A 27,691-nucleotide genomic window follows, 5' to 3' on the forward strand; every position below is an offset into this window, starting at 1 on the left:
AGTAGATGGAAAGTGGCACACTTTACATAGTAGTCATAAAAAATAATCAAAATGTGAAATAAGAGTTTGGAACAATGGAACCAAACCTAACTACATCAATTCAGAACATTAACCTGTTGCATTTTATCATACTGTTTTAATGGCAGTTTTTTTTAATACAATACGATTTCATGTTCACTGAACTACTGTTACTTTAAATTTATACTTTATGAAATTCTCAGTGACTGTATAATATGTATGAAACATGGTTTTAGTTTCATTTTACTTAATGAAAGTTTCCTAGCTTATTTTTCTAAGACCAATCATTGATTTCTCGTTTTTTTACATCGTTGGCACAAACGTTGTAATATTTTATGGGTAATTAACTTGATGTGGTTCAGGTAAGTATATTGTTTTTGAGGTACAGTGTTTTTTTGTGTTTACGGCCGAAAACAGGCCCAACAAATTAGTTCATTAATTCTCCTAAACAGGATTGTAGCAGATACCCTTACACGATAACAAGGCTCCTTGTTTGGGTCTCATAGCAACGCTATCAAGAAGGCATTTTATCTGTCACTGTTCCAACTCTTATCAATAACACCGGCTAACGCCATGACGAGTTGAAGATAATGATTGAAGACAAAATCCTTTGATTGAGTATAACATCTGTTATGTTCACACTTTCACAATGGTTCACAGCTATGATTAAATTCTTCACAAACAGTGTCCAACAATGTTAATTTTACGAATATGTGGAGCAAACTTTCACCATCTATAAACATTTAAGTGGTTTTGAGGTTAGAATGCATTGTAATGTGCAGTTTCTGCTTCTAAAAATAATTGTAAAACTAAAATAGTGTATCAAGTTGTATATAAAATCAATGTAGTTTTATTGTATTCTGATAGTTTAAAAATTATACTTCCATTTGGATATAAATGAATCGAACTCGATGAATATTGTACTTCCAAAAACTTAGCACCTATAATGGATACAGTATTATGGAGACTTGGTAACACATCTGAACTTAAAATGCCTTTTATTGTTGCAGAGGTAATGGTTCCCAGTTGTTTAATAGTTGCGTACAACGACAGTCCCAGTACGCTACACAACGCTTTACGCGCAGGCAAATTGAGTCAGCTGACTGATGGGCAAGTTGCTAGTCTTCCTCTCAGTTTGCTATACTTCATTCCGGTAAGTCTTGCTTGCTATCTTGCTCATTATTATGAAATTATTTGTTTTAAACCTACCTGTATCAAATTAGTGAGATCATGTCTACTTAGAGACACCAGTGAATTTTAACTTTAAACATTCTGTTACTTAAATTTCAGTAGGTATACCACAAGGTTCTATCTTAGAACTAATTTTTTCGTTTTTTTTTATCAAGAATTTTCTAATTATTTACCTAAAGATCATGCCAAACGAGTACGGTAATCTTATATACACATATTTATATAACACATATTTAACTGAATATAAAATCCTGTCAAAATAATTTTTATGTAGGCTATAATGTACATGAACATTTCACTAAAAATTTAAATTTCATGGCACAATTTACGAATTATGTCTGTACTAAAATGCCAAAATTGAGTGTATTGAAATCTGTAGAAATGTGTTAAAACTTAGATACTATTATAAATGTGAGACATAGGGTGTTAAATAATTTTCATCTTGATCTGGTTCCGTAGTTTCCTCACAGGGCGGGAACAGCGAGTGCGGTTTGGCGTACGACGTGCGGTTTGGCGTGCGGTTTCGACGCTTCTCGTCGAAACAGGTGTGCCTCAAGGCAGTCATCTCCGCTTCTCTGTTTCTGATTGTTTTAATGATTTATAAAATAAAATTGTTATGAGAAGTTTAGTGCTTTCGCTGACGTCATAGCTTTTTTCTTTTCTCAAAAAACGCACGAACCAGCTAGAACCAAACTGATCAAGATCTTCCTTATTTTAAGACGATGGCGTGAATTGAGCAAAATGTTCATTAATGTTGATAAAATAAAGTATATTAGATTTTAGAGATTTTAACTTTAACTGCAATTTTAAATTTCGTGCGATTGACTGTGCGGAAAATATGGAATATCTATGTAATTTTAAATATGCAACAAAAGAATAAAATTTTAAACATCTTATAGTAATTTTTTATTGAAAATCGACATGGCAAAAGCATATAACTGCCCTGCAAAACAATCTTAAATCGACCACAAGAAAATTTTGTTTTATTTTAATTTTATATTTTTATTATTTTATAAGAATAACTACACACAAGTGAATACAAGATAGCTCATTTCCGATTTTCTTTCAGTTAAAAGTATTACCATTACAGCATTTATTTATTTTTAAAATCCTAGGTGTAAAAAAACGAAGAGTCGTAATTTAGTTACGACGGATCTAAATTACAGCGAAAGAGACCGGCGAATATTTAGAACTCTTAAGATTAACAAGTCCGTATTGAGGCAATAATTCTTTATAATGGTTCAAGTTTTTCAACAAGTTACCGTATAATATTAAAATTTCCGTTAACATTAGAAAGTTTTGTAGCAATTTAAAAACTGTTCAGTTATAAAATGAAAATTGTAACCTATTCTATGGGTAAAAAGACGTCTTGTTTTCTCTGTGTAGTGTTTGTTATATACAGTAGTTGTGAAAAGCAATGAGGGTAGGGTCTTGCTCAGGAGCAGGATACCTTATCAATGTTTAGCGTAAAACCACTGAGGGCAGCCCTGCTGATAAAAAAGCGCTGTTCTAATCTTTCCTCTGATAAGATATTATCTGTTGCATACTGTGTACTAAACTGACCACAATACTCGTAAAAGTGGTTAATCAATTCCCGGTCGTTTTCTTATGTAACCATGTACTGATTATAATGGGATTCATTCTTATTTATGTCTAATATGAATGTAAGTGCTAGTATAATATAAAATTGAAGGTCTCAGTGATTGATTAAAATAAGGAAATTAAAATACTTCCTTAGACCTCCGAAGCCATTATTCTAGAATCTAGGTCGGTGGTGCCATTTGCTACTAGACTATAGCTAGGAAACTTAGCAGCAACAGGCGGTATGTATTGCCTGATGTAAAGCATTTTACCCCAAAGGCCACCTCCTTCTTCTAAAAAAAATCTTCTTTTAAGCCTTATTCTACCTGATCTTCTGAAGCACTGGTCTTCGCGATGATCCTATCAAACAGAATAAAAAGGAGAGTCGATACAGTACAAAGTTTATGGTACAACGATCGCAGTCAGGATTTGAACTTGTACTATCTATAACTCAGATCCGTGATCATTTATAGCCTTGAATTCATGTATTCAGCATTTTTCAGAATTAAACTAAGGGTCAACTCTAAATTAAGGTTCTAAATCAAATGCAATCTACTTTTGCCTACGGCAACGAGAACCCGAGAACCTCGTAGCTGTGATGGCGGATGATGTCCTCCTAAAGAAACACCAAGTTCCTAGGGATGCATCTAGATCGAGATCTGAGCTGGGATAATCACATTGAAAGCATCTGTCCTAAGGTTTCTTCAGGCATTTATGTATTACGAAAACTTACCAAATTCTGCTCTGCGGATGTACTAAGAACGGCCTACTTTGGCCTTGTGAATCCCAATGTGAAATATGGCTTGACGTTATGGGGCACCTGTTCTAAATAAAATTCTAAAGGGTGCTTTGTAAGTCAAAATAAAACTGTCCGAATCATTTCGAAATTGAATTTGAGATTTTTGTAAGGATGCCATTAGGGAGCTTAGATTGCTGACTTTCCCTGCCTTTATATCCTTGAGTTGGCCCTGTACTGCCGATTCAAGTGTGACTTGGTCCAAGGCAGGAACGTTCACCAGTACAGGACTAGAGGCAGGGACGACTTCCGCGTACAGCAACACAGAACGGCAACATTTGAGCGTTTGCCAACCGAGGTTGGTGTCAGGCTGGTCAATAGACCCCCTGAGGAAATAAAACAATTGAGTGACCCTAAACAATTCACAGCTTGGTTAAGACACCTATTGGTGTCTAGGGTGTTCTACTCAATTGACTAGTTTAAAATGAGCCGCTGGGATGCAATCCAAAACTAATCAATCATCTGGTTCTGATATGAAGTGTATCAAGAACGGCTGACAAGAGTGAATTACATTTGAGTGAATGAAAAAAGTTGTGTCTCTGTGAGTGAGCGAATGGCAGTTATCTGTAAAAGTTTTATGCAATGGCTTCTGTATACTGAAACACAAAATACTGACATTTGTAACCAAATGTGAACATGTTTGCCACAATAAATATTTATTATTATTAGATCGAAAGTCTGACGTCTTAGAACGTACAGAAATCTGTTCTCGTTTGACGTCGCGTCGATTTTAAAAACACAATTTTTAATGTACACAGTAAGCCTTCTCAGTGTTACTGTACAACTTGCACTCGTATTTGAGGATTGTATTTTGCAGATAAGTCGGCTTGCAGAACTCAACGGCACACAGTTGGGCATCATCATCCAAAAGCACGCGAAAGACACAAGCCTTGCACGCCAGGTCATAGCGAGTGTGCAGAACACAAGGCAGCAGTTCCAGCTGTTGCACAAGGTATTATAGATAAGTGGTGGATAAGTTAGAGTAGGTTAGCATAAGTATGTTACCAGCAGTACCAATGTTGCCCTATATGTGCCCTCAGGTGATCTGAGCTAAAATTTAGGTACTATCTCGAGGGATAGCTTTCTTGTTTCACAATAAATGTCCCAAGTAACACCACCGAAGCCCGCACTTATGGTCAGGGCCATTTACGATCTGTACTTTCCCGACCTCAGATTACGTCCCAGATTGTCCAACGAAAAGTGAATGCCCCTAGCCATCAGAGCGTGCTTCGTTGGCGCCTTGGGCGCCAACCAGCACATCTTCCAGAAGAAGAAAATTCCCTGGAGATGATACCTAAATTGAAGCTCAGATCACGTGAGCGCCCTTAAAGGTCAACTTTGACTTTTCCTATTTATAATAATTACGTGTGAATCTAACTACTTGTACCTAAGTAGTAGATAGGGACAGAGTATAATACCAAAGTCTCGATGTGGTGATGTAGGAAAGGGAAAGAGTGTCAGAACGAAAGAGTGTCATTCTTACCGATTTATTTTTCTAAAATCATCTTGAGTTTGCATGAAAGTCTCCGTTTAGATCCAAGATAACTATGACTATCCAGTGACTATCCTAGTAATTAAAAAATAGTCATTCAGAAGCAGGTATTAGGGGCCGACTGTGCTGGTTTTAGTCTACGTTAAACTTTGTTAAACCTCAACAATTTTAATTTTTTGCTATTGTAGAGTGTAGGTACATGTCTCGTTTAATAAAAATAATTAATATGTATACAAAACGTTGTTCGTTTCTCTTGTAAAGATTTTTTGTGTATGCAAACGATTTAGTTTCAATGTAGTGTGACTGAAAATTTAGATTAATATTGACGAATGCTATGGATTATATTATGTTTCTGGCAATAAACATATTTTATTTATTGGCGATACAATAAAAGTTCTTTGTTTAAAACCTGATAAAAAATATCGAAACTTATGTTATGGTGGATATTTATTATATTTTTAAATTCAAACATGTCCTATACTTATATATTTAAAAATAAGACCATGCAGTCATTTTTTAAGTTTAACATTGTTTTTATGGGGTTAAAGCAGATATCCCTTAAAATATTTGGCAAAGAAATAGCCCTTATCAAAATATCTTTATTGCGACACTGAAGTTGAAATAAAAATATTCAGGAGGTCCCTTAAGAATTAAAATCTTTATTGGTTCTTTTAGCATCGAATTATCTAATTTCCTCTTTATTATTTAAACTGATCGCGCCTGTCAGCTTTTTCCATGTTCGTGGGATTTTTGCGACATAAAAAGAGTACCGAAGTACCGAAGTGCTTAGAGCACTTCTAGCCATTTCTACTTTTTTCACCTACCCAGCAATTCTTATGATGAGTAGAAATTTGCACGTAAGTAAAATATTGATTCTCAATATTGTTGACAGCTGAAAGCATCGTCTTTGCCTCAAGATGTGGCACAAGTGGTGGGAGAAGGCATCAAAAAGTCAGATCTGAAGGAGGTCTTCGTCAAGACGCTTCCAAAATTCGAAGAACCCATCTTAGCGTACGTACGTCCGAATACTTACCTCAGGCTGGCCGTTGACACTGTCTATGCAATGTAAGTACCACTTATTGCAATAAATAAAACATTGCTGTAAAAGATTCATCCATTTAAATCCGTAAAAAATAAGATCAGTTGAGTAAGGTGCATGAGCCTTTAGAAAAGTCCTAATGCTCTCCTACGTCCATAAGTCAATTCACTGAAAGTGTCATTGTTACTGTCAATATTTTTTAATATCATTGATGAGCTATTTGACATTCTCATTACTCATATCCAACGTTCAGTGATACAAAAAATCAGTAACACTACGTTTCGATATCTGCAATCTGATCTCTTCTTCAGGTAATTACTAACCTAACACATAATTACAAACTAGGTTAAAACGAACAAAGCATACCAGAGCGTTGTGACACGCGTAGGTCAGGAATCACAACCACCATGTTGTGTGTCAACTTTAGTAACTCTAAAACATGCACTTAATAAAAAACTATACACAACACTAATTATTATACTTGGTTGGGTTTAATCTTTGAGGAGGAAGACAAAGCGTGGAGATCCAACCACGGAATTTGATTGAGCATTCAAATTCCAAACCATTTGTGCACTTTCTTAATGATGCCGTTTACTTCAAACTGTGTATAACTAACTCTCTTTCTGCTGCATTAAGAGTGAAATATCCTTAAACATACTGCTACAGACGAGTAAAGAAATGTTTGATAGAAAATCGCCCATGGATGATGTTTAGCAACATGTATTATTGGTAGTTCAACGCGTTGGCTGTGCTACATGCATAATCGGATTGAAAGTACTCAAGATGACTTATAATAGAGCTGCAGTGAAGATGTTAAGTGTAATTAATTATTCTACTGTCCCTTATACAAGTTCGAATAACTTTTTAATTCATATTAACAGCATCGTAAGTTATTACTTTTTAATTTAATATTTACTAATGAATAAATTTGTTTTTACTTAACAAAGAGTCATACTGGCTGGCAAGAACGTAGCCAGGAAAGCCTTTGTTGGTGGGGGGAGGGGGTTCAGGCAACTGATATTTTCCCGTAGTGGACAGAGAGTAAGGCCCCATTTTGTTTCTTAAAAAGGTTTTAAACCGTTTTTTTTTTTTTTTTTTTTTTTTTTTTTTTTTTTTTTTTTTTTTGAGAACGATCTTTCAGCAGTATACATAAGTAATACCGAATTATTTAAATAATAATAATAGTTTACTAAAAAGTCATTGAACATTTGGGGGGGTCTGGACCACTTGGACCCCCTCGCTGGCTACGCCCTTGTTGGCTGGCTCATTTTATAATTACAGGCGTGTAAAGTTTGAAAACGTAGATTAGCATCTCATTTTCCCTTTAGTGCCAAAAATATCGAGATATTTATACTTAAATCGGTGATTTTTCTAAATAAGTTCAGTAGCGTAGTCGTGTCCAACTTTGGGAGCCACATTTGTCTGTAGCATAACGTGGTTAATTCTTGATAAATTGACTATCATCAACATTTTTCCGGATCAAACCTAATCAAAATCTTACTAACACTATTACAGTTTTTAAATATTGTTCTAGCCTTGCTATGGATGGCCCTCTTTAGTCAGTAGCCTACTGTTGTATGAAAACTGGCAGAACCAGTAATATATTTCCGCAGGGAGCAGCTTTTTCATGATTGGCTAATATCAACACAATTCCACGAAAACACACAAAACATCTATACAGAAAATTTAACCATAGCAGGAATAGGCACATAACCATCAGGCAATGGACTTTGAAAAAACAAAAGAAGTCTACGTGCAAAAATTCCATGGCATTATTCAAGAATAATAGAAATATTAGAGACAATTCAGAAGGAAAGTTACTTGAAACAAAATAGGTCAGTGCATCGAAAACTCGAACTTGTGGTAAAGAAGCCAAAATGATCACTGATTCGTCAAATTAATCACGATTGGTTCAGTAAGAAATTATTGTTTCTTTTCTCCATTACTAAATTATCTAGGATATGCTAAATTCTTGCCCATTACAAAAATTACTAGTTGCATTTCTGTTACTCCTTACATGTGTGTTATGTGTTAAGCCCTGTAGCCTACTATTCTATTGTTTGTTGTTTCAGAAATTACCTACTAAACGAGTTCGAACTGTCCAAGATTCCAAAAAAATCCACCATTCGAGTTATTGCTCAAGCCAGCATTAGAAATCACTTCCCACTGCCAAAGTAAGTAGGAACATAAGTCAGAGGTATTTTAAAATTAAACTATTCACGGTAAAAATAATGTAATGAAACTGTAAATGTATTCCAAATTTTGTAGTTTCAGCTGATAACCGAAAGCTGTAGTAGCTTTTTGTTAGGCTCAAAGGAAAATTTAGAAAACCTGTTGTTTTTTTACACGATCATTTTCAAATTGACCAATATGCGATTGAAGTGATTTTTCTGATTTTGAATTTTTGTTTTCCAGTTATTTCACTTCCAAATAAAACAAAAACCATAATTTACTCAGCCTATGTTGTTTGAAATTGTTGAGGACGCAACTTTGAAGGAGGTTTATTTGTACAGTATTTATATAAAGCATGCCTGGACATGAGGGCATCTATCTCTACCCGCTCTTGCTGGAGAGGCTGATGCCAATGATTACTACACTATGTATTCATTGCTGGTACAAAACTGGCCTCCCCTTGTTCCAAGGTGACATGGCTGACTATACCCGCAATCCTTTCCCATGGATCTCGACAGGAAGTGCCTCCTTCCGCTGACCTTAACCATCCTGAATATCTTGTCTTCGGAGGCTAGCGCAAATGCTCTTTTAGGGCTAGGTGCAATGGAAGGTATCTCAGCTTCTTGTCCTACAAGAATAAATGTATATATATATATATATAGGAGAAAAAATATTTATACAGTATAACAATGTAACTGGGATTGTACTGGGAAGTTTATTATATACTGCCTCTTGTTTATTACTTGATTACTGAATATATTTATTATATTTTATAGTATATATTTTATAGGCTACACGATATGCATATCAATAGCGACAATAGCTGGTTATCATATGAATTCCACGCAGCAAAGAATACGTTATTACTCCACATTATAGGGTTATCTTAAAATGGTGAACTAAAACCTTTTTTAAAGAAAGTTAATATTAATTTTATTTCATACACGTGTTTTGGTATAAACCATCTTCAGTGGGTACATTAACCTCAAACTCTATGTATGTATGTGTATGAAATAAATTTAAAATTAATTTAAAAAAAGGTGAATATTATATATAAATGAATATTTGTCTGTATGTCCTTTATAGACCCAGAAAATTTTTGATCAATCATAAAAATGTGTATGTATATGTATTTTTTCCACGTAGAATGTTTATATGGTACGCCCATTGATGTAACTCACCACCAGGTGGCGTTGCAAAATATAAACACTATCAAAGCGCCTGCACATTATAAAATGCAATTACTAGACAGTTACGTATAGCCGAATACGATTTGAAGGCGCTAAGTTTTGATGTATATTTGTTTTCAAAAAAAATTTCTGGTTGAACTTAAAGCTTGAGTGTTAGACCACTTTATAATAAAGTACATGTACGTGTACAATGGCTATAAACATACTCTTTTGTCAGATTTTCTTGATCGTGACAACAAGGTAAAGTCTACATCGGCGTTGGAAATATAATTTACTTGAACCAGAAGTGCTCACACAAGGGCAAAGCTTGCGAAAAACGTGCGAAGCCGCGGGAAACAGCTAGTACCAAATGTTTGTTTTAAGCGCTGATACAAATAGACTTGTATTCATCAACTTTCATATTCTCAAGAGAATTTGTCAGCAACGTTTTTCTTAACCATTGCTGGAACCTCGCTCTACCCTCGTCATAATACTTCATTCCACTCTATGCAACAGCATTCTTTAAAAACACAATTTTTACAACTACATAACCATGATAATCTCTCTTCCTGTTTGCTATAAAGTAGAGGCTGCTGTTGAAAAATGTCCAGAAGTATTCCTAGTTGATGGGTCGTTTTATAGTTTCCACGAACTTGACAGTCAATGGAGATTTTTCTTATGTTTGTTTAAATATCAATTTAAGTTCCAACAAATTATGTTTTCTTTATTCTGATTGGTTTTCTTTATCTACAACAGTCTATCACATAATATACGGAAGAGTTTTAAATACAGTGTTTTACAGTAATAATAATACAACTAAATTAAAAAATGGTAGTTTGTTAAAATGGTGACGTATTTTGTAGAGTGTACTGGCTTCTGAGTGGACTATCACCCGATGAGATCAAGAACGACTCCTTGGTTCGTCAACTGGACAGGAGCAGCTTCAAACTTGACCTTGACAGTATGCAGGTTAGTGAAGCTTACCTTATCATAACACCGATAAACAGCTGCGCTGTACCATCGATGTTGACGTCGATACAGAAATATCGGATAATAGCATTGATATCTTACCAACAACCATCTATGTTTTTAAATATCCAGTCGTATGGTTTAAATATTTCTTCAATAGAATGGATTATTTGTTGTAACCAGGCCCGTACTTAGGCACGTGCAATTCTATGCTCATGCACAGGGGGCAAAATTTGGGAGGCAAAAAGTGTAAAATAATTTGTCATTTTTCATATACCCTGAAAGACCAGTGTTAAACATCAAACACTTTTATTCCTTTTTTTGATCGTATGTATGGGGGATGTGTTATATAAACATGTTATGTATACAAGCAAAGAATAAAAGTAAATATATAATGAATTTTTACAATCAGCTGAAATGTGCTCATCTAAATTTATAGTGTAATTTTTAAATTCCTTGGTATATTATAAGACATTTTTTGAAGTGGCTTTATATTTAAATTGAGATGATGAACAAATATAATAAAGGCGTTCTGACTGCTTAAAATTAAAATAAAATAAAATATTAACAATTTTGTTGTTTTTGAGTTGTGCATTCATAACAAAAATAAATAAATAATAAAGTAGGCAATACATTTTGTTTTAAATTTATTAGACTATTTTTAACAGATTATAAAGGGTAATTTTGACTTCGTGACTAATTAATACACTTGTTTTTAATTTTCTAATTGAATTCCGAAAGAATCTTCTGATACTTTACAAATCCCTTTTAATGTGTAACAGTTATTAAATCATTTGTTATGAGCCAATGCATGTTGTGAAACCAATTTGTTGTCTTTTCTGTTGGATGAAGACCGATGGTTATTCATCCTAATATGTAAGGGATTAGTCGTTAAACCAATATAGTCCTTGGCACAAAATTTGCATAACAACTGATAAATTACATTCTTTGATTTACAGTTAGAGTTATCTGAAATTGGATATGTTTTATTGTCGTGTTACTTGTAAATGTTTTAGAATTTTGCATGTAGCACAACGCTTGTCTTCCCAATATTTAACGGCTCATAACAAAATATTTAATAATTATTACACATTAAAAGGGAAGTCACTAAGTCAAAATTAGGGAGTCTTGTCTCCTCTCCTGTGGGCGATGGTAGTGGATGATCTCCTAAGCAAAGCAGAGAAGAGGGGAATAAGGCTACTATGTTATGCGGACGACCTAGTGCTTATGATTAAAGGAAAAAACATAGGCAGGCTGGAACGCCTAATACAAACAGAACTGAACTTCATAAGTAACTGGTGTCATGGGGAAGGTCTGCGGATCAACCCATCAAAAACTAATATGATTACCTTTACCAGGAACAGAAAATTCCAGCTAGAAAAACCGGTCCTGGAGGGAATCAGCTTTAACCAAACAAAGGAAGTGAAGTATCTGGGTTTAATCCTGGATGAGAAGCTCACTTGGAACTCCCATATTAGAAACAGGACATCCAAAGCAATAATGGCCCTTGGGGCCTGTAAGAGACTCTTTGGATTTAAATGGGGACTTAAACCCAAAATGATATATTGGATTTACGAAACCATAGTAAAACCAATGGTCACATATGCTGCCTTAGTGTGGTGGCCGAAGGTCGAACAAACAACAAGCTGCAAAAAGGCTACAGAGTCTTCAAAGGTTAGCTTGCTTAAGCATCACGGGAGCAATGAGCTCCTGCCCAACACTAGCTATGGAAGCGGTCCTGGGGTACACTCCTCTTGGCCAGGAGGTGATGAGAACAGCTGCGATGAGCGCAATGAAGCTTCTAGGAACAAAGTTAATAAATGCTACCTCCTTAGAAGGCCACATGAAGATATTGGTAAATTTTCCTGAGGCTGAAATGCTAACCAAAGTATCTGATACTATGGTTAAGAAATACTCCTTTGAAAAACCATATATGGTCTCTATAGGAAGTAGAGAGGAATGGATTTAAAGGGAGGTCTACCCTAAAAAAGGAGTCCTGAAGTTTTTCACTGATGGTTCATTTCTAGACTCTAGGGCAGGATACGGAATACATGGACCTTGAGTCGACATGGCTGTGCCCCTAGGAAGACATGCCTCGGTTTTTCAGGCGGAGGTCATGGCAATAGATTCTTGTTCCAGAAGACTCACACAGTTGAGGACAAAAGGATTATCATACCTAATACTTTCTGATAGTCAGGCTGCACTGAAGACACTGGATACCTGTTCGATTGATTCGAAAGCGGTCTGGGAATGCAGGAATGCTCTAGCAGAGCTGGCAACAAATAACAAGTAACACTCGGTTGGGTGCCGGGTCATGAAGGTATTCATGGGAATGAAAAAGCGGACATCCTCGCCAAAAAGGGAGCAGAATCCACATTGGTGGGGCCGGAGCCAGGTTGTGGGATAGCCTTCTCCAACATTAAAGCTCTGGTCAAAGATTGGGAAAAGAGGACAAGACACAAGAATTGGAGTAGAGCCTCGGGTTTAAGAATATCCAAAATGTTTATCTCTCCTTATGCAAAAGGGTGGACAGCTCTCCTAGACCAGAATAAGGAGGATATAAGACTGATATTAGGAATGTTGACAGGACATGGCCCTCTGAGGAAGCACCTTTTGAAGGTAGGCCTTAGTCAGAGCAGCGAATATAGACTCTGTGAAGAAGAGGAGGAGTCAGCGGAGCACATTTGGTTGGAATGTCCTGCCATAGTAGAGACTAGGAAAAGATACTTGGGAGCATATCTCCTCAGCCCCAAGGACATTAGAGAACAGGAGCCCTTAAATCTGATTGGCTTTTGCAAAAGCCTCGGTTTCTGAGGGCACAAATTAAAGTAAGGGAGGCGCAAAGGTCCTTTTAGGACTAAGTGCGGGGACAAATTGTCCTCTTCACTCAGGAAGGAAAAAAAAGTCAAAATTACCTTTTGGTTTGAGTAAGAAATGGTCTGTTTAAAATAGTCTAACAAATCTAAACCAAAATGTATTGTCCATTTTTTATGAAAATGTACAACTCAAAAACAACAAAATTGTTAATATTTTTATTTTAAGCTGCTGGAACGTCTTTGTTATATTTGTTTATTTATACATATGCTTCATAAGCACACAAACACTATTTAGTTTTTATATATAAGTAATGCATAGTGTGGGTACAAATGACTACCACTAGCTCTTAAAAGTGTTGGAATTTCATCACTGTTCTTATAGATCGTTTTACAACAGCTAACTCATGAAAATAAATCCAACTTCTAAAGTTTTGTCAGAACTGTAGTTACCTTACCACTCACTCTTGACTACAACTATTTCAGGCAAGAGCCGTCTTCGAGACTCACTACCAAGGTCGTCAACTACGTGGAGGAGACTACATAGACAGTATATCTCTGCTAGGAAGACTATCTCCCAGCCTTCTTCAGAAGTTCCCAGTCCAGGAACACAGATATGAAATTCTTCAGGTTATTCCTAAGCCTCACTCCCTACCTACAGCGTACCAGGTTAGATTTTGACAGAAACATGTTAATAAATATTTTTTTTAACCAATTGCTATGTTCAAAAATATTAAAATAGTATTTATTGAATTGGGAGAACTTCATTTTTCGTTTGGAAGAGGATTTTGGTTCGGCATTTGATCTATTTTACACTGACGGACAATTACCCTTTGTTGCTTTTGGAAGATGCAAATTCCTTGACAGATATTTCTTATTTTGTAAGAACTAAACAAAATTTCTCTAACCATTAAGGTGAAGTCCTACAATTTTGCCACGAAAGGGTGCAGTTGGCGGCGACCAATAGATTGGACAGGCCCGCGCGACGTTGTCACATCACACTTCAAATGCCGCCCGGCACGGCGAGCTGTGGTTATGCGGGGATCAAGTTTGGCAACGTCGCTCAGTCCTCATTGGCTGCTCCAAGGTCACCCGCCAAACAGGCTCCTCCTTCAAATGCACTTTCTGATTGTTCTTACTGTAGTCAAAATGATACTTATCTCTAAAGCTGATTTATCACCTCAATCTTATGAATTCTGCAACAACGGATTTTGTTTTGTTTATGTTGCGTAGCATCCAATTCCAAAGTCAGGAAATTGTTGTTTGGTGGTTACAATTAATCAAACCACTGAAATGCCGACTCTCCAATTAAAGTACGATTTTGATGCCAAATTGCTCAATGGTATGTTAATAGTATAATTTTGAAAAATTGTTTTCTATGATAATTTTATATTTTTTTTTTTTTGGTAAACAAAATTGTAATAGTAATTAATACTAATATAATAGATATAATTTGTATATAATGTATATTTTTAAGTATATAAAATTTTAAACATATAAAATGAAAAATTAACCATTTAAATATGAAACAAATAAACTATAAATAAATTAATTAATGCATTCATGTTTATAGCTTAGTAAATAATATTGTAATATGGGTCACAAAACTATGGATAAAACTTTAAATTTTATCCTGCACCAGTGACATAACTAAGGGGCGGACTGGGGTTAGAACCCTCGAAATCACTAAACATTTCATAATTACATGTAAAACAGCAATTTTATTTGTTTAAAATATAGCAGTTTAATGTTTTCCTTTAAAATAAAACTAACTAATTTTAATTTGGATTTATTCCACAACCCTGGAATGTTCTGGGTGTGAACCCTGTGGTATGTTTTTCATTAAAATTTTATCTCCCCCGCCCCCAAGTAAATCCTAGTTGCCGGTGATTGCAGTAATAGTTAAATTATCTGATTACAATTTCAATAGTTTTAAATTCAGGCAAAATAAGAGGTTTGCCAGGAAAATTATTATATTATATATGCCTTTATAGTTACTAATATCCAAAGTTCACTGGGGAAATGTAGTATTGTATTCTAAATTAAAGGATAGAATCCTTAATGCTATTGTTATATGGTATGCTGTACTAATCACCTGATTACAACATAACATTGTTAAATTGTTGTCATAAGTATCCTTAGCTATTGCATATTCTAGTTTTCATCTCAAATCAAAAATCAAATCTGTCTTGGGACCAGTACTTTTCATTCTGCTAACCAACGATCTCCCAAACTATCTCCAAGAGCTAAGCCAGGTACTCATGTATCCTGATGATACTGTCCTCCTCATAGCAAATAAACAAGTACAAGAACTAGAAATAGCATCCTTCATCGCTCTAAATACAGCAAAACAATATTGTAATCAGAATTTGGAAGAAGAGCAGTTGAATTGACAGGACTCCCAGAAGTTGACCTTGATAATAAAGCTAAATACTTGGGAGTAACTATTGATAACAAACTCACCTGGACACCACATATTGATCAACTTTGTTCAAAACTTAACTTCTGGATCTATGTCCTTAAAAGACTAAAGGCTACCAATACTCAGGAGATAACTAGAATTGCCTATTTCGCACTTTTTGAGGCTCATCTCCGATATGGCATAACAGTCTGGGGCAACTCCTCAGCAAAAAATGTGCAACGTATCCTGGTAATTAAAAAAAAGCGATTAGGATCTTAGCCAACCTCAATCCACTTGAAGTACATTTAAAAAACTAAAGATACTCACATCAGTATCCCTCTACATCCAGGAAGTCATCCTTTACACTACTAATCAAAATCTAACAAGAACAGGACAGCACCATTATTACAACACCAGGCATGAAAACAATTTCATTTTGCTGAACCACCATCTCAGTCTATATGAAGAGAAGCCAAGCTACATGGGACCAAAATTGTTTAACTGCCTTCCTGACTACTTGAAGAAGATCTCCAGACAAAACCATTTTAAGAGGAAACTTCAAGAATGGCTCCTGGAGTGGTCTTTTTACTCGATCAAAGAATTCACTGACTTAAAACAACATCAAAATTTGTAAAATTAAAAACCACTTTTGTATATTTATATAAAATATGACTTTACTATCATGACGCCATTGTATTTCTCCATAAAATTATAAATAAAGAATTTTTGATTTTTTTAATTTTAATTTTTTGATTTTTTGATCTGATTAATGTACAAAAATAATAATTATTAACACAGGTCTTCGAATGAATTTACACAAGTTTATATATCATAGCAATGAATATTGTTTAGTAATTAGTTTTTTAAAGGCACATTATCTTCCTTATTTATCAACCGATTTTTTAAAAATTTGTAAAAATTTGGTTGAATTTGTAATTAAATTGTACAACTAAAATGTGACTTTATAATTGTCGTTTTAAGGATATGTACGCTTAAAGATATAAAGATTTTAGTAAGTGCTTTCAAAAATAAAGCTTCTAAAAAAATTAAAATTTTTATTTATTTACGTTTTTAGATTATAAAGGTATATACAACATTTCAACCTATTATATCTAGCTATATATCTAAATTAAACATATTTAAGTGAAAAAAAATTAGTAGCTATGCAGGGAATTATTGAGTTTTTGGAAGTTTTAATATTATATTTTGGTTTGTCTTTGGTCCAAGAATAATACCTGAAAATATTGGTAGAGTGCTCTAGGACATTCTGTATATATTAATGTTTAGTATTCACGCATATTTTATAGTATATAGCATAATATTAGTTAACAATTTCATCGATGTTGACAGTAGGTATTTAACTTACACTGGAGCAATATAACGTAAATAATTTAATTGCCAATAAATGTAGGTACATATTGTAATTGGTAATAATAGTAAACTATAAAATAAAGAACTATACAGTTGAGTGCCTGGTTTATAGTCTGGTTTTTGTAACATTTTGTGTGTAGGGTGCCAAATAATAATATATAGTCTATTAGAACCAGCCCTTCTCTGACTGTTACACCTTAAATTAAAAAATTCATAATTTTTTTTCACTGAGCTTCTTTAAAATTATTATACCCCGTCTTTGTATATAGGCAGTAAGTTTTGAAAAAATCCTCATAAAATATGTAGGAAAAACATCTATAAAATAGTAATTTTCGTAATATGCTAATTAAATTCCATATTATTCTTCCCAGTCAAAGCTTTCATTGCATTTTGGTTTCAATCGTGAAATAGAACTGTCAATACGGTAGGCCAGAAATTATGGGATCGGTCCTATGTTACGAGGATTGGCAGAAATTATGGATCAGTCCTATGTTGCGAGGATTGGCCAGAATTATGGGATCGATCCTATGTTTTGAGGATTGGTCAGAACCATTAAAAAATTCTGCAATTAACAAATACTGTGGTGTTTTTTATTTCCTCATTTTATCATTGGCTCTTCTACTTCTTCAAAGCACACTTATTGTGATGTCAATGTTTCCAGTCATAGATCAACATTCCGGTCACACCTGTTGATGTTACAGCTCATGGAGTACGTGAAGGCTGACTGTAGAAAGACAGGGAAGTTGCCATTACATGAAGAGGAAATGTGGGGCGTGCGTATCCATTACATGGGCCAATGGGTGTACACCCTGCCTCTGGAGATCCTGAGGGAGTACCTCCATACTCCTCTGGACACGGCTTGGCTGAGAACTGTACAATCACCTGCTCTGTCACCCATCCAGGTAAATCTTTTTGGCTGGATTTTGGCTGAGTTTGGGTTCCTTGAGATCTGGCTGTATTGCAACAACCTCGAGCTTAACCCCATAAGAACAATGTTAAACCACATGCACATTACCGTCCTTATTTATGTAAGATGTCTCATTTTAAAGTTTGATTCATACACATCCAAATTCTGTTTAGTTATTTTTTAATGGTAGACTAGTTCAATATTTAAATGATGAAGTAGACAGTAGTATAAGATTAAAATGGAAATCTAAACAATTACATGGATTTTGATGCATATTAGTTGCTTTATATCATAAAATGAGACATGTCCCATGATTATATTTAAAGAGATAAATTAATTACGATAATCCTTCATCATCAAATGTCACAATGAGAAAAAGACAACATTTCGAGGACTGTAATCTGCCTTTTTCTTCAGGAGCAAAATCCTGAAACAAGGTTAACCATACAAGGAAGTAAACAACTCACTATGATGATAAACATTATTGTAGACAAAGTTGAGAACAAAAAGGTAGCACGTCAAAAATTTAAACATACCTGAACACAGCACTTATTTTACATTTAAGTACTTTCTTATCAACTATCATTACTACTAGAATAAACATGGGTAAAAGTCCTATCAAATCTCCTATGTACTTATGGTGTTTCTTTTAGTTTTTGTATTTCAAAGGGACAATTCATGCCCTTGACCCAACAGTAACCTTTTCCTTTTCTCACCTTATATACTCAATCTGCTTACCCTAAGGATAGATATAGTATTGAATTGGGGGTAGTGGTCTTGGTTTTATTTTATCACTAATCTTTATCGTAACAAGTGATTTCGCATTTCAATACAACAAAAAATTAAATGTTTAGAAAAAAATTTGATCATACTCATTGATTAGCCCAAACACTTACGTTAATTGTATTTTCAATTATTAAAATAAGAGAGTGATTGTTTCTTTTCATAAAAACATATTTTACAAAATTTTGGAGAGGGGCCCCTAACCCCATTCTAGATCCGCCACTGCTCTGCTCTTATGCTTGGTTACTCCAAGATTAGCCCAAAACTCGTGTTAATCGTATTTTAAATTGTACATTAAGAAAGTGATTGTTTCCTTAAAAAAAATCTTTCACAAAATTTGGGGGGCCCTTGACCCTCCACTAGATCCGTCACTGGCTTACTCTTGGTCTGTCTGAAGGCGTACTACCTGACTGGGAAAGGGGAGGTGCTGAATGCCGGAGCAGCAAACACCCTGATGGACTTGGACACTATGCTGCATGCTCTGCCAGCCAGTGAGCTGGTCAGCCGCTATTCAGGGAATATTAGCTCTAATGTACTTCAACACCTGACAGCTAACCTCCCTGGCGGTAACATACCCAGGACTATCGCACTTGTCAATAAAATATCACATATCTTAGGTGAGTCGGGAATAGTAATATATTTATTTTCTCAAACAAACATTACAATAGTTACATAAAAAATCAAATCAAAATCGTTTATTCTCAGAAAAATGTATGAAAGTTACATATTAATATATTCACTGTCTTAAAAAACATATAATTAAATTTAATATTTTGGTGTAAAAATAAATTGATAGTTTAGCCGCCAGCTGTCATTTTGTATTGTTTATTAACAAATTATTATCTCTAAAACTAGTAAAGCTAAAGAAACCACATTTGGCACGTAAATTTGAAGAGGAAAAAAAATTGTGTTATTTTCTTTAATACTAACAAAATTGTGTCTATTGAAAATTTTTAAAGTCAAATAACAAAAACTCCAGTATAGTTATAAAACATATACTATACACAAATTATTTGGAGAATTTTATTGCAATTCCAACGGTACTAGTTTCAACGAAATCTGTCAAGGCATAAACGAGCACGACCACTTTAAAGATACGCTTCCACAAGCCGGGAGCACCAAACAAGTCATAGTTGAGAGTTATCAGTTGTTTGTCGCTCATTGCTTCTACAACAGCACCTTTAAAGTGGTCAAGCTCGCTTATGCCTTGACGGATTTTGTTAAAACTAGTACCGTTGGAATTGCAATAAAATTCTCTAAATAATTGGTATCCTGTACATGTTTTATAACTATACTGGTTTTATTTCTTAATATTAAAGAAAATAACAAAATTATTTTTTTATTTTCCTCTTTCTTACCTACTCAAACCTACGGTTGATTTCTTTAGCTTTACTAGTTTTAGAGATTTTCATATGTTAATGAAAATACAAAATGACGACTAGCGGCTAAACAAAGTGGAAATTGGAAAAAAGTTATTCTTCATTTTTAGCTTAGGATCACAATAAAATCTGAAAATACATAGCCAGCCCAACCTTTTAGTTACACCCTGTATATCAAGAGTTGTGACAACACTGTTTTGGATTTGATAGTGGTATGTGTACCTAATTATTTTTTTCTTTTTAAGGTGACTAACTTCTTGAACTGGAAGAGCTACTGAACAAATTTCAACAAAATAATTTCTTTTGATTTGTTGTTATTTCTACTTGCCAAAAACATTGATACATTGGTTTTTATAAAACTGGGTAGTAGTTGAAAAGCACTTCATATGTGCTTATATCAGACCTTAATAATTACTTCAAAGTGACTTGTACATATGCCTTTTTAGGGTCAAGGAGTAGGTACTGATACAAAAAAAAAAGATTTTAATAATGCATATACAACTTTGTGACAATCATGGTGATGGTACATATTTATGATATTTTGAATATTTCAGACGAACCATTTATTCTGGAGAATCTACTGAACAGCTCTAATCTGAACAATATCATGAGCCTGGTGCCCCCTAATGATTTCAAGAAGGCCGGCATGAGGTTCATACACTGGTCGATCACTAACCCAGAGTCTGTGGAGAAGATACAGCAGATGCCACAACCCATTGTGAGTATGATTCATTATTTGGGTGCTGAATTTTGAGTTGTTCCTTGTATTAAATCAGAGTGTGGAGGCAAACTCATTAAAAAAGCAGGCCTGTCACACACCAGCTTTATTGCTTTATAAATTATATAAACGTATTAGTGATAATATCTCAGATTGTCTAAATAATAATTAAAAAAGAACCATTAACCAATAACATTTAAATAATAACAATCGACAAACAACAATTAACAAATAAGAATAAACAATTAAAACCTAATGAAAAAAATTTTCCTATGGAGTATAAACAGTTTTCTGTTGGTTTATTTTTAATGCATCTTTTAAACGAATGAAGATAAAGTTCTTTTATTTTTGTTGGCAAACAGTTAAAAAATCTATTACTGCTACCATAAAAACTTGAGTAAGACTTACTTTATGAACAAAAATTGTTAATTAATTTGAAGCGATTTCTGGTTTTACAGCTGTGTACTTTTGAATAATCTCTAATTCTCTGTTTATTCCCCTTCACAAATGTCAAACACTGCAAGATAGACTGTTGGAATTCTAGGCCTATACTTTGAAAACAGTGGTGGACAGCGTTCATCATGCTTGGCTCCAGAAGTGATTCGTAAAGCTCTTTTCTGCAGCACAAATAAGCGTGAGACTAATGTATGGTGCGCCCATACAGTAATGCAGTAAGAAAGATGGTTATGAACATGGGCATAATATAAACTCTTTAAATTTTCAATTTTGATTCTCCTCACTTAATCACCGAAGCATAAAAATTCCTTTCGAAACTCTATTTCCAATAGACTCTACGTGGTTATTCCAATTCAGATTCGACTGTATCGCAAAACCTAAAAAATGTACTGTGGCAAACTCATGACATATTTAAAAGAAAATTGTACGTTTTGAGTTTTTTTTTATATTTAGTTTAAGTTTGTTGGCTGTGCACCAGTTTTTCACATTTTCATTCTTTTATTTTGTAAACTAATTCAAAGAAATTATCATGGTTTGAATTCAAAGCAATGTCATCTGCAAAAAGCTAGCAGGAAGTGTTCCGCAATTAAGGTTTGATGGCAGGTCATTTATATAAATTATAAATAAAAAAGGTCCTAAAACTGATCCCTGTGGAACACTGTTTCTTACCAAGGACTGAGGAGAGAATTATCCATTAAAAAACACGGATTATTTTCTGTCTTCAAAGGTAAGACAAAAAAATTGCATGTAATTAATTCTATCAAATCCATAAAACTTCAGCTTAGAAACCAAAATGCTATGATTTACTGTATCAATAGCTTTTGTCAAATCATAAAATGTGGATTTCATCTGGTTTTTGTTTTCAAGAGATGAATAGCAGTCCTTGCTAAAACTAACCACTGCATCACTAGTACCTTTGCCTGGCCTGAAGTTAAACTGCAGTGATGATAAAATATTAATTTTTTCAAAATATTTTGTCAGTTCCCAATGAACTAAATATTTAAATACCAATTTTGAGAATATAGGAATCAGAGATATGGGGCGGTAGCTTTCAAAAGACTTTACATTGCACTTCTTTTGAATGGGAATAACTTTAGAAACCTTAAAAATATTTGGAAAAACTCCCTTATCCAAACATGAACTAAAAATATGCTGTAGACCTCACAGATTTCAAAAGCACAAAATTTTACTATTTTTCAATTTCAATTATATATATATATATATAAACTTCCTCTACAAAAACACGTCTTAGATAAAACTGAAAGTTTCTGATAGGAAAAATATTCAGAAAATCAGAATAAATATGTGACAAATTACAACTATTAACATTATTTACAATCTTATCTATACTATCTACAAAATAAGAGTTAATCACTACTGAGATCTTACGGTAAGTCATTTTTTGTGTTTTACAAACACCACTCTGAAAAGGTTTTAAGAATGCAGAATTAATGAGATTCCAGGACACCTTAACCTTAACACAAGCATTTTCAAAACATTCTTCATTCATTTCTTCTTCATTTTCAAAGTAGCTTCAAAACATTTAAGCATTTTGTAACTCTTAAGTTTGATTATTTCATTTGCATCTTTCATTCTTCCATAAGATTTACTTTTTTGCTACTCTTTTGTCTTCTTCAAAATATCTCTATTACTAAGCCCTTCTTCCATTGTACTGTAAGCTATACTCCCCTATTCAAATTCAATTGAATAAAATCATTGACAATTTCTGGATAAATCAATAAAATTTTAATTAAAGACTATCTATTGCCTTTCATGATATAGCATAATCAGAACAAAAAAACTCAAATGTAATTAACAAACAAAACCAGGAGTGATTCAAATTTGTACCACCAGTCGTTTTGACTTATCAGCATGTTTTGCTGTACCCAAGATATTACAGCCTTTAACTGATTGAATAAGGTAAAGTGCTGAAATTTAGGGACGCTAATGAAAATTGAATGCGGTAAACTAAACAAATGAATTCAGTGCAAAAATATAATGCAATCCTTAAAATAAAATAAACGTACATGTAGAGCCTAGAGTGGAAAGCAACAATGTATTTTTGTAGACTAAGGTCTAACTTAGTACATTATAAAGTATGATAGCAAGATCTGCCAAAGCTAAATGAAACAATTTGTTATCTTAGTTCTCATCTAAGTTTGCCGAATTCAGTTACCACAGCAAAAATGCAATAGACCTGAACAAAATACCTTTAAAATCTCCATATTACTATCCAAGGATAAGAGAAGTCTTATAAATAAGCAATAAAGAAAAATAACTTCAACTAGAAGATAGTATCAAATTATTAAAAAGCTGGCATCATGTGATGTCATATTTCTTTCTCTTTGATTATTGCTTGGTTAAGCTTCTGCAAATCAGAACACAGCTTCTTCCCTTTTAACTCATATGTATAAGTGGATATGTATTACTGGCAGTTCCACATTAATATCTCTTGACTGAGGACGGCTGTCCACAGCAAAGGCAAACTATTTCAAGATTTAAATTCTATTAACAATATTTTGGTGCGGTTTGAACTGGAAAACTTTGGCGATACTTTATTTGTTCTCTTGGTGTTGTTTAGTTGGCAGCTCTACTTGAAATGGTCAGAGAAGATAAGAAAGATGTTGGGTGGAGTTGGCACTACTTGTTGGAGAGGAAAGAAGTCAGGCAGCTGATTGGTGGGATGACTTGTGAACATATTGAGGAGATGGATACCGGCCTCTTTATCCCCATAATTTCTATGTACAACAGACAGCGGCAACAGGTAAGATGTTTATTTCTACATCCCGTCTGGAACACAATAACGTTACGTAACGTTACATTACGTTAGAAAGTAAAACGTAACACTGTATGTCCTGTATTGGAACATTGCTGTAATAGGAAGAATGATCACATTAGGAATGATAAAGCATTAATAAAATATACACAATAAACTTAAGTATTGTGTCTTTCAGAGGATATTACTATACAGTGTAGAGTATAGCCTAATAACAAAATAAATTTTAAAATTAATTGTTTACAAACTTCTTTATCTGGTTGAGCTTAAAATATTTACAGTTTAGACTTTATGGAACACTTGTAAATATTGCCCCTTCTAGCAATAAAATGTACAGTGTTTGTTTAATAAATGTTTAATAATGTTTTTGTGTTAACTAACACCTGTGTTTAGTCTTTACTTGTATATAACATTTTCTAGCTGCACTGCTTAAGTTTCAAATTTCTAGATTCATTTTGTATCTAGGTTGTGCAAAAGGTCTAAATACATAGCAATAGGCTGCCCCTTAGAAGAATAAGTAAGTTTGGTTTTAAGTGCTGCACTATGTAGTAAATTTTCGTAAATTATGTCAGAAATATAGTTTATGTAATATAATCTTCTATTTCTCAAGTACGCACCCAGAAATTTGAATAGGAGGAGTAAAACACATAATAAGATATCAACAGTAAAAATGTAATCAAGCTCGTTGGGGCAGTTTTTGAGAAAATTTAGTTATTTTAAATGGGATTTAAAGAAAAAACTTTTCAGTTACGTATTTAGGTTTTCACCCATTGAGCGCTATAACGAATCAAAATTGATCTGTTCATTTGTTAATCTACAATTTTTCTTTCTGTAGAGTTTTCCAAAGAATCTCCAGCAGTGTTGTCTGAGGAAGCTGATGGAACATTTACAACTCAAGATGACTCTTACCCAAACTCATTCTGACTTTGGTCTCATCTCAATGCTCGAACCTGTTGAGATAGAATCACTTGGAGGTATCAATTTTGGTTATTTATTACTGATACTTTTCTTGTTTTGGTAAAATAGTCAGAAGGTAACACATGCAAGATATAAAAACAAACCAGGAAAAGAATAAATCCAGATTTAATTTATGTGTAATTTTATGGTATTTACAAAAATATATCTGTAACAAAAGTAACGGTTCTAAACCAAGTAATTAAACATATAAGTATAAACTATGACTTTATTCAAGCATTCCGGCTTCCTCCGCTCAGAATAAGCCACTAATTCAAACATATGTTGACGTATGGAATATTTGGAAAATATGGGTACTAGAAACAGGAATATGGGTGGAGAAGTGTTTCAGAATATACTTATTAAGGACCTGAAAGGGCGTTACTGAAATCATTTGGTTGTCGTCTGTGCGATGACTCTTGCGAAAAGGTCCTAGAGCCTTAGAGACTTGAAACTTGGTAAGATTCCTTATGGCCCAAGGAAGAACCCTATTGATTTCGTGGTCAATAGGTCAAAGGGCAGTCTGTCTGTCCATCCATGAGATAGCTCTCAATACAAAGGTCCAAGACACTTGAAATCTGGTCCTTAGATATTCTGAATACACTGAAAATTGTATCAACTTGTCCTTTTTCTTACCAGTTTTTTTTCAATATTGCAATTACACATAAACTATAAATTTTCCCAATCATTAAATAAGAAATCCTTTGGTTGAAGACATTTTATTGGGGAATTTAGTGTCACTTTACAAGTTCCAGTTTTTTTGGGTGCAGAAAAATTGGAAACCTTCAGATTTGTTACTTATTTAAGCCACTTCTAACCCCCCTTCCAAAATTCCTACTAACCAATTGCTTAAAATTGTAAAGCGACCTTTGAATATGATTGGTGACACCATTCATTCATATTCATGAGGTATCTGAATTTGTCATGTAGCCTCACAGTTCATTTGATGGCCAGGTTTTGTGCTGGTTGGCCTACCAGTTGAAGCCCTGAAGGCTTCACAGCACCTGGACCATATCTTGGCAACCATTGGAAAACTGTCCAACACAGATCTTCTGATGGCAGCTAACATCAGCCATTTACAAGCAGTAGCCCATCTTGCTATCAAACAGGTTTGGCAAATGTGATAACAAAATGTAATTTTAGTACTTTATAAGGTGATGATATAACTGTATTTTGGGTACGTTAGAAATTCATCAATATCTTAAGGTGTATGGTCTTAAGATTTATCACATTTTTCCTTATTTGAAGTTCTTAAACATTATACATAAATCTTTATTAACATGATCATAGAGAAAAGTAATTGCATCAAATATTACAGTTTTTGGTTTTGATAAGATTGACGAACAATGGGTGAAGGTCAGGAATCATAGAATTCTTTCTCCATAAAGAAGGGTCTCTCCTGTAGCCATTCAGTGAATGCTTTCTTGAAGTGGTGTGGAAGTTTTTTGGCAGCTTCTTGAAGTACAGGACCCCTTTGTATGCAGGCTTCCTTCCCATAAAGGTTGAGATGGTGGTATGGCAGATCGAAATTTATGACATTTCTTGTATTGGTGTATATTGTTATGCCTGTGTTGTCCAGAGTTGACTGCTCAAGGGATCACATCTTGAATGTACAGAGCTACAGTAGTAGGGATTTGGAGGTGTTTGAAGGGCTCTCTACAGCTTTCTTGGGGTGTAGTCCAGCCAGACATATGATAGCTCTTTTCTGATGTTTAAGCACTCTGTCAAGATTGGTGGTGGTAGTACTTCCCCCATACTGCCAAGCCGTGTCTAATATGGGATTCAAAAAGAGCAAAACATGCAGTCTTAGCTGTTTCTATACCACTTAAATGCTTAATTCTGTGTATAACATAAGTGCCAGAGCACAGGTTTTTGCAGAATTGGTTGACCAATTCCCCAGTTAGCCAAGTAATGTAATTTCTGTTTTGTAGTAAAATTCATTTATGGAGATTTTTTCTCATTTAACACTAGATCATAGAGCAGCAGTATTGTTGTAATTATGTTTTTATTGATTCTGAACTCATATGTGAGTCAGCATTATATGAAATTCGAAGGAAGAAAGGGCCATTTCTAGTATTAGGAGTTTACCGACCACGTAGTTCAAATCTTGATGCAGCACTGAACCAACTCTCAAGTATGATAAATGATGGGCTAACCTCAGAGAAACCAATAGTGATAGTGGGAGACATAAATGTAGACATCCTGAAAGAAAATAATGATAGTAAAAATATTACATAGCTGTTAGCATGCTATAACATTACCAGACATAAACTTCCGGCAACAAGAACAACACCAACCTCATCAACATCAATAGACTGGTTATGTACTAATCTGCAGAAAAATGAAATTATTACTAAGGTAGTTCAAACAGGCCTCTCAGACCATACCGCTCAAATAATAACCCTAATTTCCCAAAACATCTCTAAGCCAACACCCAAAGAAAAAAACAGAGTTTTTAGTGAACAATCTGTACACCAACTCAAGTTACTCTTAAGCAATGAAGACTGGACAGAAATTCAAACAATACATAATGTTGACGCAGCCTATGACTCTTTTTGCAATATACTTCAATATTCTCTAGATATTGCCTATCCACATGTCACTTCAAACAAAAAACGTAAACCAACAAAGTACGTCTGGGATGAGGATAGCAAGCTGTTAAGGAAAATACAATATAGAAGTAAATGAACAGTACCTGCGCTCTGG

At 34.2% G+C, this 27,691-nt stretch overlaps 1 protein-coding gene across 2 annotated transcripts in view; it reads left to right on the forward strand.

Moving 5' to 3' along the window:
• Positions 1-27,691, forward strand: part of LOC124367472 — a 59,380-nt gene that overhangs the window by 9,550 nt on the left and 22,139 nt on the right. For both annotated transcript variants that reach the window (XM_046824307.1, XM_046824308.1), the window contains exons 3-14: positions 1,029-1,171; positions 4,404-4,538; positions 5,971-6,143; positions 8,190-8,291; positions 10,322-10,427; positions 13,727-13,909; positions 17,714-17,914; positions 19,100-19,319; positions 20,636-20,799; positions 23,837-24,019; positions 24,867-25,005; positions 25,940-26,094. In XM_046824307.1, the coding sequence (XP_046680263.1) occupies positions 1,029-1,171; positions 4,404-4,538; positions 5,971-6,143; positions 8,190-8,291; positions 10,322-10,427; positions 13,727-13,909; positions 17,714-17,914; positions 19,100-19,319; positions 20,636-20,799; positions 23,837-24,019; positions 24,867-25,005; positions 25,940-26,094 (1,904 nt within the window). The remainder of the gene's footprint in view (positions 1-1,028; positions 1,172-4,403; positions 4,539-5,970; positions 6,144-8,189; positions 8,292-10,321; positions 10,428-13,726; positions 13,910-17,713; positions 17,915-19,099; positions 19,320-20,635; positions 20,800-23,836; positions 24,020-24,866; positions 25,006-25,939; positions 26,095-27,691) is intronic.

Source organism: Homalodisca vitripennis, chromosome 8, assembly GCF_021130785.1.
Source record: "Homalodisca vitripennis isolate AUS2020 chromosome 8, UT_GWSS_2.1, whole genome shotgun sequence".
In the NCBI taxonomy this organism is placed as follows: Eukaryota; Metazoa; Arthropoda; class Insecta; order Hemiptera; family Cicadellidae; genus Homalodisca; species Homalodisca vitripennis.